Source organism: Haliotis rubra, unplaced genomic scaffold, assembly GCF_003918875.1.
Source record: "Haliotis rubra isolate DU_JTF1 unplaced genomic scaffold, ASM391887v1 Scf1187, whole genome shotgun sequence".
NCBI lineage: Eukaryota > Metazoa > Mollusca > Gastropoda > Lepetellida > Haliotidae > Haliotis > Haliotis rubra.
The window spans coordinates 48,322-64,130 of NW_025765100.1; the positions used below are offsets into that span (position 1 = coordinate 48,322).

The following is a 15,809-nucleotide window of genomic DNA, read 5'->3' on the forward strand; positions in this document are numbered from 1 at the left end:
CTGTGGTTTCGTTGGCGGGCGAGAGGGAAGCAGGCGACTTTTTGGCCACTTTTAATCGCTCGGTATTAATTAACCACAAGTTTTTAAAGAATAAATTTGGTGTTCCGCATAAGACTAACCACAAATCTTTCATATGTAATGGTTAAAAGAGTAACAAAAAACAAAGTTTAGTGGTTCTTTAACATAAACATCCTGTGCTCATTCAGCATGAGACAATAAAGGTTAATTAGGGAACCCCAATATCTTAATTAAGGAAAGAAAAGCAGTCAAAACACTGTCACTTCCTGCCCAGGACCCCAGGATGTCACTCGCTAAGAGAAGTAAGCAACCTTCCCTCATATCAAGGAAAACACATAACAACAAGACGGTGTCTTTTCTACAGGAATCTCGGTATGTGGTCATTGTTGTTGTGTGGGTTTTTTCACCATTAACTATATATTTTCAATCAAACTATGCATTTGTGAAGGCAGGAAAAGTATCGACCTAAATGTGCAGGTTTCGTTTTAATATTCTGCAATCCATTTTTAGTATTACCCGGTGGCCCGGCCCGGCCCGACTTTTCTTGGCCCGACTTTTAGGCCATCCCATATTACAGGAATATCACAAGAGCGGACGCCAGACATGGGCGTCACACATTGTACCCATGTGGGGAATCGAACCCGGGTCTTCCGCGTAACGAGCGAACGTTACCCCGGCGCCCCGTGAAGTCTATGGAAGACATACATGAAGTTGGAAAGACATGAATATACATGGATATTAGATCCATCCATATTTCTATCAGTCTTTCATGGAAACTTAAAAATATTCTTGCCTTTCACAAGGCGAATAAGGCGAATGTGATTTTTCAAGAATTAGATAGATGGTATCTAAACATACGTTGGTTTTATTGATATATATCACCGAATTTGAGATATCAGTAAATGAATATACATATGTAAAAACATCAGAGAATATGTGGTAAATAGTAAAATGTCAAGGAAAACAGGGGTAGCCTTTTAAAAAAACAATGGAATGAAAGATTCGTAGACAAAAAAGCAGTCACATAAAAGAAAACGATTGAGGTACAAATGTTCGCTTAGGAGTTCTGAATTCTATTTATGATTCACATAAATCATTATTCTAATCGATAGGTTAACATTGCTTGGTATTGTTAGGCCACGAAAACCTTGCAATTATGGCGAGTTTTAGCTGTTATTAACTTTTGTCAGACTCAAAATGGTCTTACCTAAGAACAAAACAATTTTCATGATGCCAAATATTAAATGCCATAAAATGATAACAATACTCCTCCTTTGTGAGTATGCTTATCCTGTTCTTCGGTCACTTAAACATCCACGTTGAAAACTGACGACATGTATCGACCTGTTTTAGTTCAGCATAGTAAACGCTGTAAGTAAAACGAACCAATCAGCTTCCAGAATCCAGATTATAGCGCGAAGTCAACTTTGACCTCAGGTGACCCCGTACGCATGGGTCAGCTGTAGCCAATCAAAATGTCCGATTTGTGTAGTAACCTACAATTTCGCGGGTAATCTTTCATGGATGAAGTTTGTGATGTGCCGAATCATTGTAAACATTTCGGACTAATCGATGATCACATACACCAAATCAAACCTTATATGATTGATTGTGGAACGGTTAATCGATATGGCGACTGAATTAGAAGAGAGAGACGCCAGTTCGCAGGATTCAGGGTAGGTTATCCCAGTCGAGCACTGTTGATTTGCTCGCACAACTTGTCGATGTGTGACCTGCCCACTTTCGACCTGTCGTTTTCACAACCGGTCGTCAAAGTTGTAATTAACTGGTATTGAACCGAATGTGTACGTAATATTTTCATTATCTTTACTTTAATAGGTAGGCCGATCGCGATCTTATACCCTCCGTTTTATTGGATTTGTGAGAACTGTACTGGGGTGAACTAAATATTTTGCTTGCATCATATTACAAAGTAACCGCGTCGGGCAGAGGAAACCCTTCATTCTGATATGTTTTATTTTATATGAATAGGCAATATTTCAATACATAAATTTCAATCGTATATGTTTCTGATCTCAATTTAAGGATTACAAAATAACCCGGTGAACGAGTGAGCTCTTTCGCTTCCTAGTAAATAGAGTTACTTCCCTTGTTTGTTTTGACAAATTTTCACCGATCTCTTTGTAAAAATTATTTCAACTTGGAAGAGAACAGTCAATCCATGTTTAGATCTTAACGCTGACGGTAAGACATTTTGTTAGTATTCACCAGGTTACGTTTGATTTATTCTAGCTTAGAGTTAAAGCAAGACAGTGGGCACATGCACACTGCCACCGATTACAGGCAGAACACCAATAAGCTGTGTGAATGACTGAAGTTAAGAAATCTTTCTAAGTTTGAAGTTTAGAAGGACAGACACAGGAAAAACCTGACTTTTGTATATTATAAGGTTTGTTTTACACAGTTAATCAGAAATGCCCCAAATGCTCCATGTTCAGTCAGTATTAACAAGAATTTTGAAGTCCACAAATTGATCAGCAATCAGATGAGTCAGAGAGTGGTGATCAACTGTGCCATGTATGCGTTTACCAAGAGAAGATCGTCTCAGATTCTTCATCCATGGGACTGAATTGTGATGATTTTAAGCCATGGCTCCTTTGTATTTGGACCTGTGAAGTTCTGAGATACAATTGGTCTCCACTAACCCATGCTTGTTGTAAGAGGCGACTGGGTGATCAGACTCGATGACTTGGGTGATACATGTCATCGTATCCTAATTTGCATGGATCAATGCTCATGATGTTGATCACTGGATTGTATCGTCCAGACTAAATTACTGGTTAGTCAACACTGTTCTTCAAGATGTAGACTCAAATTTCAAACACCCTGAAATTATTACACAAAAGTCAAATTTATCAGTGCACAGAGTTTTACTAGACACAAGTTGCTGGACAACACTTTGTGGTTTGGGATAGTTGTTTTTGCCTTTGTATATTTAAGCACAAGTTGTCAGTCTTGTTAGGTATGGATAGTTTTCACTGAGTATTCAGTATGTCAGTGCAACGTATATCACTTGATATATGTCAGTTATACACATTTGTCCTTGGTTTAAAAACATTATTGGAAATACATGTGACTATTCAAGTCATCATGATTTTAAGCCATGCCTGCATTGTGTTTGGACCCGTGAAGATCTTGGCTAAAATTGGTCCCCAGCAACCCATAATTGTCGTAAGAGGTGACTAATGGTCAGATGGTTCACTTGGGTGACCCATGTCATTGTTCCCCAATTACATAGATCACTAGATTTTCTGGTCCGGATTTGATTATTTACAGACCACCTCCCTCTGTATGGGGTTAATCAATGGACAAACATACTTGAACTTTGACAATTCATTTAGCATGTTAAAAGTCGAAATTGTTACAATGTTATTAGTTAATTAATAAACACCACTTGGCAGTGAATGAACGATTCCGTGTCATGTACCTATATGTTGTTGATGGTTGAACAAATTCATTAAAAAATTGTCACAGTAAGAATCAAAGCTGCCAAAACCAACTAGTATTACATTATACCTGTCCCTTCATTTCAAGCTGTTTTGTTCTTGTATTTTATACTGTTAATGAAGAGTAATCTGTTCAATTAAACCTCCCAACAGCACAAATGGGTGGGTTTAGGTTTTCGCCACTTTTAGCTATTTTCCAGCAATATCATGCCGGGGGACGCCAGAAAGGGGCTACACATTGCACTTATTGGGGAATCGAACCTGTGTCTTTAGCTTAATGAGTGATGCTTTAACCACTGGACTACCCCTTCACCATGTTCTCAGTATGACAATATGGCATGGATATGTCAGTATGACGTATGTGAAAAATGATTGAGATGATGTATAGAGCAGGACGATACACTATGTCACGATACAAAACATATCGCAATATTTTACATACGAAACGTATCACAATACATACACCTTGAAAGAATGACACAGTATCAAGATTTAAAATAATTTATTTCAAGTTGTTTGTGTTTAACAATAACACTATTGTAATAAACAAACAAGTAACTCTATCATACTTGCGTATTTTTCTCTAAATAAGTACTGTAACATGTTTAAGATAATACTGTTTTGAAAAAAAAGTTGTGTATCGTTTTATATCGATACACCAGTCCACGATACGATAGCTGTATCAAACTTAAATGTATCACAGTGAATCGTCTCAGTCCTATTGATGTATCAGGATTTCATGGAGCAATATGGTGACTAACACATCCCATTTTAGACCTGAAAAGAACAGGGTTAGATTTAATTAGTATTCAGCATCCCATCCTTTTTGTTAAAATCTTTGGTTTGTCATGCATGTGATTGTATCCCGATTGCACAGATCAATGCTTGTTATGGCAATCACTGGATTGTGTGGTCCAGACTGTTTACAGACCACAACCATATAGCTGGAACTCTGCATGTTTTAAGCATCTAAAGAAACATGGATATGTACGATAAACATTGTTAATTGCAATCGGCACTGAATTTCACTAGTTTACAACGTGATTAACCAGAGCTCAACAGCGGATTTGTTGGTGTGCTATTTTCGATGATGTGAATATGTGTGATCACTGGGCAACTTTTTTTATGGGAGCCACGGATTACCCCGCGGTTTAACCGAATCCGCGCTATTGCGAAGAGCGTTATTGTGAGGGATGACTGTACATGGTTACATTTTTATTTCAATTGCAAAATTTCGAAGCATTTACGGATCCTTATTTCAGTTCCAACAACCCAAGAATAACTTGGAAAAATAAGATCTTCATTCAATTTTATCACACCTGAAGAATAGGTGTACAGCAGTTTATTCAGAATCTGAACAATAGCTACATCAAGTATATGTCTGAAAGTCCAATCATTATCAAAGACTGAGACCTAGAAACCTGTTTATTCACGACTGACACTTAACCACCATACTTTGTTCCTCGGTGATTGATTTAATTAGGGTCAAACTCTTCACTTAATATCATAGATCGTACCTGTCTCACAAACAAGAGACAGTAGGCCGTCTCACATACACATTACGTCTCTGTCTGATCATGATCATCCGAGTGTTAGAAATCGAGCTGAGAATATTGTGCATCTTTTATTGAAACCATTGAAAATGAGTGTCTGGTGAACGTCAAACAGTTGTGTATTTGTTTTGCAGCCAGGGCACAGATATGACCAAGGAAAACACCAAGGTGCCTACAGCTCAGAAAATGGATACTGACTTTCTGAAGTTGTGTGAAGAGCTCGAGCTGTCAGAGGATGTAAAGAAAAAGGCTCTGGTCCAGCTGAAGTGTCTGATGATGGGGAGCAGTCCTGGGGAGGGTCAGGTGAGATGTGCTTTTCTGTCAGCAGGTGTTAAAGGGGGGACCAGCTCCTTGAAGTAAGGATGAGATCTATGCTCTATGCTTGAGTTATAGATGAAATATACAAGAATTAAAGATGAGATCTGCTTGAGTTATAGATGAGATATACAAGAATAAAAGATGAGAGCTGTGCTTGAGTTATAGATGAGATATACAAGAATTAAAGATAAGATCTGCTTGAGTTATAGATGAGATATACAAGAATTAAAGATGCGATCTGCTAGAGTTATAGATAAGATATACAAGAATACAAGATGAGATCTGCTAGAGTTATAGATAAGATATACAAGAATTAAAGATGCGATCTTAAAGATTTCTCTCTTTTTCAGTCTTCTTATTTTGACCTATTCACATGTGCCTTGTACATGGCGATGGTGGACTCGAGGTAAGTGCTGTCAACTCTGGGTTCAGTCAGGTGTACTACAGTGGGTTCAGTCAGGTGTGTACTACAGTGGGTTCAGTCAGGTGTATACTACAGTGGGTTCAGTCAGGTAGTATACTGGGTTCAGCCAGGTGTATGCTAGAGTGAGTTCAGTCAGGTGTATACTACAGTGGGTTCAGTCAGGTAGTATACTGGGTTCAGCCAGGTGTATGCTAGAGTGAGTTCAGTCAGGTGTATACTACAGTGGGTTCAGTCAGGTAGTATACTGGGTTCAGCCAGGTGTATACTACAGTGGGTTCAGTCAGGTGTACTAATGTGGGTTTAGTCAGGTGTATACTACAATGGGTATATTCAGGTGTATACTTCAGTGGGTTCAGTCAGGTGTATACTTCAGTGGGTTCAGTCAGGTGTATACTTCAGTGGGTTCAGTCAGGTGTGTACTACAGTGGGTTCAGTCAGGTGTATACTTCAGTGGGTTCAGTCAGGTGTATACTTCAGTGGGTTCAGTCAGGTGTGTACTACAGTGGTTCAGTCTACAGTGGGTTCAGTCAGGTGTCTACTACAGTGGGCTAAGTGGGTTCAGTCAGGTGTACTACAATGTGGGTTCAGTCAGGTGTATACTACAGTGGGTCTCAGTCAGGGGTGTGTACTACAGTGGTTCAGGTGTCAGGTGTACAGGTAAATGTGGGTTCAGTCAGGTGTATACTACAGTGGGTTCAGTCAGGTGTGTACTTTTCAGTGGGCTCAGTGGGTCTAGTCAGTGTCTACTACAGTGGGTCCAGTCAGGTGTATACTACAGTGGGTTCAGTCAGGTGTATACTTCAGTGGGTTCAGTCAGGTGTCTACTACAGTGGGCTCAGTCAGGTGTCTACTAAAGTGGGTTCAGTCAGGTCTCTACTACAGTTGATTCAGTCAGGTGTCTACTACAGTGGGCTCAGTCAGGTGTCTACTACAGTGGGTTCAGTCAGGTGTCTACTACAGTGGGTTCAGTCAGGTCTCTACTACAGTTGGTTCAGTCAGGTGTCTACTACAGTGGGCTCAGTCAGGTGTATACTACAGTGGGTTCAATCTATCAACACAGGTGTATCCTACAGTGGGTTCAGTCCACCCACATGTATAGCGCATGTCAGCCTGATGGCAGGTCAAGTTTTGTGTCCGGGCTTGATGATTAGCAGGATGCCTTCTTGGAATATTACTGAGTGCAATGTGTAACCAACAAACACAAACAAACACAAGCAAACATGTTTCTTTATCTTACAAGAGAAACATTTGAGTTTGAGTGAGTTTAGTTTTAGGGCACTCTTAGCATTATTCCAGCAATATCACAGTGGGGGACACCAGAAATGGGCTTCACACATTGTACCCATGTGATGAATCAAACCCGGGTCTTCTGCATGACGAGTGTCTGAACATTTTGGACTATCACTTCTTGCTTTTATTTTGTTGAAATGGCATTCAGGAAACCTATTCACTATTCAGTCTTATAAACATATTAGATTGAGTTTTACCTCTGATTTTAGGATGCCCTACGGTCCACTAGACCCCCAATTGCAGTGCGGCTACCTTGACGGCAATCCCAGCATCACCCTCACCAACCTGCTACAACACACCAACCTCAAGTAAGTCAATGGTTACCATGGTTACAGTACAAGAAGGCTGAAGCTCACCTGACAGAGTCAGCTTATGTCATTGGCAGCCTTTGAGATTTATCCATCAGAGATTTATCCAAGATTTAAATCAAAGTGTTCCTGAAAACACAATACCTGTGGTGAATGTGGTCAGATGTAAGATATGAGATATTTGGGATTACACTTTCTCACGAAAGTACAGATTGTAGTACATTTTGGATTCAGTCTCATTCAGGACTCGAACCGGCACTATCAGACTGAGGCACCTATTCTAGCACTATTAGGGCAATATCACATCAGGGACACCAGAAATGGGCTTCACACATTGTACCCATGTGGGGAATCGAACCCAGGTCTTCAGCGTGATTAGTGACGCTTTTAACCACTAGGCACAGACCTTGTTATGTATGGTTGTGTGTACTACTCTGAATGAATCTTGTTAAAAAATGTCAGTCCTTACTCCGGTCAGAATTGAGCGTGTGAGTGAGTGAGCATAGTTTTATGCCGCAATATTCCAGCAATATCATGGCGGGGGACACCAGAAATGGGCTTCACCCATTATACCCATGTGGGGAATCGAACCCGGGTCTTCAGCTTGACATGAGAAGGCTTTTAACCACTAGGCTACCTGATGTGATCCAAGATCTTACTAAACATGGTAGACAGCCATCATGTTTGTACTTTGATGTGTTTCAGCATCACAGAGTTCTTCAGGAGGATGCGAGTGTTGAAAGAGAGGGTAGTTGTCAGCGAGTCCGTCCGGCTACATCTGCTTAGTCTGGAGAAAAACTACTGTATCGTGTCCGCTCTCTTCCACACATTTGAAAAGTAAGCAGTTTAAATAACAAAATCTGCCAAGGATGAAAATAGTAGGCCTACTTGTTGACATTTCACTCTGTTTAAATTTATGTTTGATAGTTATCACATCCGGGACTTTAAAAAAATATGGCATTCAAGATGTAACAAACCCATTGAATATCATATTTGGGTAATACTTACTAGAAAGTATTCCAACTTGTTCAGTGTTGCATCCAGGCTGCGCGATAGTGGGATTCACCCCTATTAACGTACATATCCCGCAGAAAATGAAAATCAATGTGCGACATCTCACGCAATATAAATGACCACGTACCCACGTATATTATGTCAATTCATGCACCTGCATAACATGTGTGGGTCTCGTGTACACATTTGCATATCGCAAATCAAAAGCATCTTTGGTAAATATGTAAGCAACACCACGAATCGTGTTGATATAATCTTCCGTTTGTTAAACCAAACAAGTTTCATTATTCTCTCTCTTTTCATGACAAATACCCAAAGTGGTTTCTTCACCTACATCATTGCTGTGATGGCATCAGCATTACAGTAAATACCTATCTGCAGTCAATATGTAATCCCCCCTGCTTGGTGTCAGGTCCCCCTCTTTTGTAATGGTTAAGGGGGATGTCCCCTTAATCCCAAATTCCTGGATGCAACAGTTGCGTGTTTTTTCTCTGTATTCTGCTAACACTGGACCCGTAAAGATCTGGTTCAGAATTGGTTTTCAGGAACCCATACTTGTGAATACTGGGTTCATGTTGCTGATCACAGGATTGTCTGGTCCAGACTTAATTATTTACAGACTACTGGAGTAGCTGGAATATTTTTGAGTGCGACATTAAACAAACAAACAAAAACAAATATCTTCAGAATATCTTTGTGGTCCATTGTACCAGAAATGTTTAAATAAGAACATATTTAGCGATATATAGATTCTTACGTCATTTTGAAGTTGGAATATGAATCTATTTCATAGTCTATACTTAAACAACACTAAATGCAATAAACTGCAAGTTGTTCTCCATGGTGGAGTACCTGTTCTCACCAACCTCTAGAGGTGAGGTGAGGTGAAATTGGGTTTTACCTCGTGCCTGAGAATATTTCGCTCATATGACGACGTGCATGCGTGTGTATTTGTATGTGCGGCTGCTTGTACTAGCCCAGACTGAAGCTGGTTCTATAGTGCTAGCCCACTGAGATACCATGCCGCAGTGAAGCATGAATACCCCACTCAGACACATTATACAGACTCTGAGTCGACCAGTCCTTGTTGTACCCATTAATGCCGAGCGCCAGGCAGGGACCAACAAGTACCATATTTTAAAGTCTTTTGGTATGACGCGGTCGGGGATCGAAACCGCGACCTTTCGCTCTCTGGGCGGACGCTCTAACCACTACACCACGGGGGCGGTCGCACCAACCTCTAGAACGCCAATGGAACGATTATTAAGATGTTATAAGGCCAGATGTCACCTGGTGTATGTTTGGTTGTTGTACAACACTGCATTCAGCAATATTCCATCTATATAACATCGGCCTGTATATAATCAAATCTCAACCAGACAATCCAGTGATTAACATCATGAGCATTGATCTACACAATTGGGATTCGATGACTTAGATCAACCATTTCAACAAGCCTGACCAGGGGTGGAAATATCCCATTGCCCGACATCTGAGTCCAGTGTTTTTTTTCTGTCGGGCAAGCAAATTTGTATATCACACTGTACCAGTGTCTAGTTGACTTTCCAATGTTAATTATGTTGTTTATTTATAAAAAATCGACAAGAAAACGGCTGGTATATAGCGGAAAAATTATCAGGGCAAGTGATTTTACATGTGCCCTGTACTGGAGTACACAAGCAATTGTAAAGTTAATTCCACCCCTGCTGACCACCCGATTGCATCAGTTCACAGCTTGCAACAAACATGGGCGTGCTGAAGACCAGTTCTAATCCAGATGTTCACTGATATTTAATGTGTTATCTTCATGTTGTAGGCTATGCCGATCTGTATTTAGAGAAGACCCCAAAACAGATGAGGATTCTAACGAGTAAGTCATTATTAGAATTTGGAACTTACTGGCAAACAAGGATAAGTTGGACCGGCGCAAGAGAACGTGTTTACGAGAAGTAGGTGGTGCATGGCAATGAGCAAATCCATTTGGTTTGTGAAAGTTAAAGCAGATGTAGGCTAGTGCATGTGCAGTGCATGACGATGAAATTGATTCCACGCGTAGTTGCACAGGCCTTGCTCATAAGACTCTCACGTGGTCGGTGCAGCTGGTCGGTAATATTTGGATGTATAGATATATTTTTCGAGAGAATTAAGCATGTCAAAGTCAGATAATACATTCTCAGACCCGAGAAGTGGCATACAATGTTATTATGTACATGGAGAAAGAATGTATTCCACCGGTTTGTCTCTCTCTTCACCCATCACGCTACACTTGATCACGGACAACCTGGGGCCCCTTCGCTCACAATGGCAAGCGCCAGTCAGCGGCATTCATACATGCTAATACCCAGATAGCATTCAAACGTTGGCCCAACGTTGGCAATGGTTTTGCCAACATTGGGCCAACGTTCGAATGCTATCTGGGTAAGGGTCAATTGTCAGGTCGTGCTCAACTTATCCTTGTTTGCCAGTAGGCAAATTGTGAAGTAACAAGACGTTATAGTGAGTATGGGTTTGAACCTCTCTCAGGAGGGGAATAAATGGCTTTATACCTTGTACTATAGTACTATACCCAGTAAATGTTTCAGTCCAGTCCATTCTGCAGTTCTTCAATAGTTTCATTCGGCTACGTTTTTTGGAGCCAATCCAAATCAGGTTTGTCTTATCAATGTTTATTTTTAAACCGGAAAAATGTGCAAAAAAGGTTAATGTGTTCATAACGGCTTATGGAAGTATCTGCGAACTGGGCTAATAAATGTTCACTATTACTAATCCTATACAGGTTTTTATGCATCCGGGGCGGCGGGGTAGCCTAATGGTTAAAGCATTCGCTCGTCATGCCGAAGACCCGGGTTCGAATCCCCACATGGGCACAATGTGTGAAGCCCATTTCTGGTGTCCCCAGCCGTGATGTTGCTGGAATATTGCTAAAAGCGGCGTAAAACCAAACTCAGTCAGTCAGTCAGTTTTATGCATCCCGTGTAAGGTTTTATTTAGGTGTACAGCCATGCACGAGGCATACTTGGTAATTTGTTGAAGGTTACATGAACCAATCAAAAATAAAGTTCTGACATAAGATGGGATAATAAAGCTTCTTCCATTTTATTGGTGCTCTTAGCAGTATAATGCATCTTACCTCTTTACAGTCATAACAAGTTAGAACTATGTTTACAGTTATGATAAATTTAGTTGCAATTTGGGTTGGCTGTGTGTTGTCTACATAATTCTGTATATGAATTGCTTCTTTGAGTGGCATTTTAGAAGCGTACAATATAGATGCTACATAATTCTGATGCAGGTATATGAATTGCATTATGCTTTGCAAGATATTTGGAACTAACGTGTTGGACAGAGATAAGCACTGTTCATGTTGATCCTATTTTGCTCATCAGTGATTTACTTTGAGTCCTGTATTTGAGGGTCCATGGGACTCATACTTATGATCGTGTCCTGTGACTGGGGATAGTAATGTTTCAATGTACATAGCGCCGTGAGCATGTAATGTGCGTGGATATGACCGCCATATAAGAGGACTATTACCATTATTACTAATTTCAGGGCTCCTGGACTACAAAATGGGGGTCCCAGACACTTAAATATTATTATTGATACTATGTTGTAATATCGTTGTAATTCAGTTACTGTTATTGTATTGTGTATCATGATCATCACACGGTTACAGTAATTAAATTGCAAATGATACCATAACCCAGCTAGTACCAAACTCAGTGATAACTTATTGTTACTTGATTGAAATCTTATGGAAAGTATTTGGACTTTTTTTGTGTCAATGTGGACGTGCTATTAAAATTTGTTGCATTCATTGTCAATTTTTGTGTATAAGAGGCATGGTTCATGCTAACATTTGATTTTCGGATTGTCTCCTATCAAGTTATTGACCAGTTTTTTTTGGCAAAAATTTCCATGCATAATATGTAAAGGTGATCATGGGTATAGGTATCAACCTATTTAAGGTCATCTTGGCTGGTATATGATATTGCAAGCCTTTGTTCAGTTGGCCAGTTTTTCCATTAAGTTCTGATGTCAAATGTTCTATTTTCAGGGAAAATGTATATTTCCGCGAGAATGTGATGCCACCAGTGCCTGAATCTGAAGGAGTGTCATTTAGGAAAAAGCTGTGTTGGACGATCTTCTTACATACAAAAAGTGAGATATGAATGTATTGTTCTTCCTTCAATGTTTGTAGGTTATTTTGTGTACAAGGTTCCAAGTCAGAGAGATGTTTCATTGGAAAAAGGCAAAATCTACAGTTTAATTACCTCCCTTGTCTTAAGAGAATTTCAAAGAGCCTTCGAGTTCAATTTGATCAGTTGTTATAGAATTCAAAATAAGTGTGTGTTTTTTCTTTATCTTGACTCTTAGTTATGTCTTATAGTCAGTTTGGGTTCAAATGGAAACGATGAATGATTAAATATCTTGAAATAGTGCTATTTCACGCTTCACACCGAGGGGTGACATACGGCTGGTGGAACAGCACCAGCACACATTCAGGTGCAACTCAGCACAGCCAGGTGAGATGACCCCAGCTAGTCAGGCGCTGTTCCACCAGCCATTTGTCACCCCCAGTGTGAAGCGTGAAAATATGACAATATTCCATGAAAGTTCTTAAACAACTTTTTCCGTGATTGAGCAAAAAACGTCAGATTTCAGATCCTGTTGGGTACAGAGGTTTCAGGACCTTGTGTCTTATTTATGTTTTGTGCACTTATCAGAGATCCCAAGCACTCCGATTTTCAAACACAAAATCTGCTCTCCGATTTCTCTTTAAAAACTCCGATTTTTGAGAGAAAAATTCTGAATTTATTTTTACGATGTACAATTTCTAAGTCACCAGTGATTTATTTGAGTGAACACTGGTAAAAGCATTCAGAAGCTTAGCGTGTGATCCTTTGGATGTCGATTGTGTACATTACGTGTTATTGACGATGAAGTTTCACAAAGTTTTTCCTGAATGCATGTCATAGTCTGTATGAAAGTGAAACAAAATGGCAGAGCTCACCACTCGCTCACCCCCAAACTCACACCTTTGATGCTCAGGCCTAGCTTTCAGCCAGTCATGACTCCGTTTTTCTTAGATTCAGGGTTGGCATCTCTGACTTATCCCAATTTCGAGTTATTTTATGATATGTCGTTCTCATTTGAACCCAAACGGAACAAACCTATCATTCTCCCGAAATCTAGCCTAAACTTCCTATGCTCTATTCCTCAAGAATAGAAAACGTCTCACTCAAACACACCTGTGCCATAAGCAAGTGCACTTGAACCACATGACCAATCTGGACAAGTCACTGCAGGGATTAGAATAGTGCTTATTATGCGTGACATGGCTAATCAAAAATTGAAATGGCATTTATGAAATACATTCAATGTGTCCAGGTAGCACGACTGAAATTATAAAAATAATCCTGTTTTTCAGATCACTTCCTCGTGGACAACCAGGATCTGAATCATGCTGTGTTGTTGCTCATGTGTTGTTTAGAGTTTGTCCTCCGAACAACGCCGTCGTTTCTGCTGAATCCCCCATATGGTAAGATTTAAAAGAACTAATCAAAGCTCCAGATAAGATTTAGCTCATGTGGGTACTGTACCCACTGTATTTTGTTGGAGTGGGTATTATGAATGTTGAGTGGGTATTTCATTTTCCGTTACCCACTGCTTTCAAATATGTGCCTATTTCAGTCATTTTACTCACCTAAGTAAGGTATGTTCTGCCTTATGTCATACCTAATCAAAACCAACTTATATATTATGGAAATGATTTCATAAAAAATCACTCATCCTATACTGACAGTACAACACTTGTCCTATACTATCAGTACAACTTTTCATTACGCAAGCGATTTTTATAAATATATTCCGTACGCATTTGTTTTAAACTTTTTGCGTATCTAACCTTTTAAATGCGTAATTGGTACGCAAAAATTATTTTTCAAAGCGTAATTGTAACTTTTCTATGCGTATTTTACCGGGATAATGCGCTTATCTCTGGCCTCTGACTAATATTGGTTTGTTTGTTGTTTAACTTGGCACTCAGCAATAATTCCGCTATATAGGGGCGGTCTCACTCTCCTACCCAGAGTTCCATGCGGCAAGCCAGCATAGTATCTCTGCCAATGGCCAGAAAAATGTGACGATTCGTCACATCTTGCACCGTCCATTCAATATAATTTATATATTTCTCAGCTCTTTTATTTTTGACAAGTCTACACAACTAATTAAACATCTTTGATAGAATGGTTTGGTTTCATTGAGAAAATATCCTAAAACATGTAACACTATTTCGATTTGCGTAGCGATCCTTTGTTTACATAGTTTGTGCGGCTCCACGTGCTGTCATCGAAGCTGATGAAGAGCAAACGATGCAGCCATTTGATATCTAAATATGTACTGTCATAGACCTTACTGTCGCAGTTGTGGAAAAATATATATGTAACAATGTAAAACATTATGAAGGGAGCGCCGAAAAGCTTTCGTGAGTCCAGTCTCTTCTTATTATGAATATGCGCATTTGATTATGAACAAGAGAAAAGTCCGGTCACGTGATATGCAAATTAGCCTGTGGCAGTGATGTTATGTTAAGTCATCGCTGTGCCGGAGTGTGGGGGCGGTCTGTGAATAATTGAGTCTGGACCAGATAATCCAGTGATCAACAGCGTGTGCATCAATGTACACAATTGGGATACGATGTGTAAACCCAAGTTAGCGAGCCTGACGACCTGATTCTGTTAGTCGCCCATTATGACAAGCATGGGTTTCTGAAGATCCATTTTAACCCAGATCTTTGCGGGTCAAAAGGATCTAAGATGACAGGTTTCTATGGGAAGTTTGAGTCTGTCATCAACACTTCCCAGCCTTGTGTATACAGATTTCTTCCACCACACATGTTTTCTCAGTGGTCTAGTGGATAGAGTGTCTGCCCAGGGGCAGGTTGAGGTTTGAATCCCAATCATTGCTCGTAATAACAATCACTGGTTTGTCCGGACTCAGTTATTTATAGACCACTGTTACAATATTTGAGTATTGCCAAGTTCGCATTTGAGTGGGAAACAAACAACAGTGTTTTAAAAACCACTGGTCCACATTTACCAAAATGAAATGTATTTTAGATCCCCAACATTTTAATGCCAGACTGTACCTTATTTATTGATTTTGCATTTTTTCTTTCATTACTTTCAGATGTAATACGCGCATTGGTTGTTTAAAAACAACAGAAAGCAGAACAACAAATATGTTGTTGAAACTTGCTGAACAAGTCAAAACAAGCATTGAAGAGGTGAGTGTTCATGACAGTTAATGAATAGGAATCTTTTTTTGAGCTGAACAGTTCTTGTGATGAGGGTATCACAAACTGGATGCGGGAGTTGTGTCCCTTTACACCCTTTGCAAAACATAGGCTTTCCTA

At 39.8% G+C, this 15,809-nt stretch overlaps 1 protein-coding gene across 1 annotated transcript in view; it reads left to right on the forward strand.

Moving 5' to 3' along the window:
- The first annotated feature begins 1,521 nt into the window (after positions 1 to 1,521).
- LOC124260136 (retinoblastoma-associated protein-like) overlaps positions 1,522 to 15,809 on the forward strand; it is a 53,630-nt gene continuing 39,342 nt past the window's right edge. The window contains exons 1-10 of the mRNA XM_046694385.1: positions 1,522 to 1,694; positions 5,173 to 5,341; positions 5,707 to 5,762; positions 7,280 to 7,378; positions 8,084 to 8,215; positions 10,209 to 10,262; positions 12,450 to 12,553; positions 13,824 to 13,934; positions 15,584 to 15,600; positions 15,633 to 15,680. Coding sequence (XP_046550341.1) covers positions 1,648 to 1,694; positions 5,173 to 5,341; positions 5,707 to 5,762; positions 7,280 to 7,378; positions 8,084 to 8,215; positions 10,209 to 10,262; positions 12,450 to 12,553; positions 13,824 to 13,934; positions 15,584 to 15,600; positions 15,633 to 15,680 — 837 coding nt within the window. The 5' untranslated portion in view covers positions 1,522 to 1,647. The remainder of the gene's footprint in view (positions 1,695 to 5,172; positions 5,342 to 5,706; positions 5,763 to 7,279; positions 7,379 to 8,083; positions 8,216 to 10,208; positions 10,263 to 12,449; positions 12,554 to 13,823; positions 13,935 to 15,583; positions 15,601 to 15,632; positions 15,681 to 15,809) is intronic.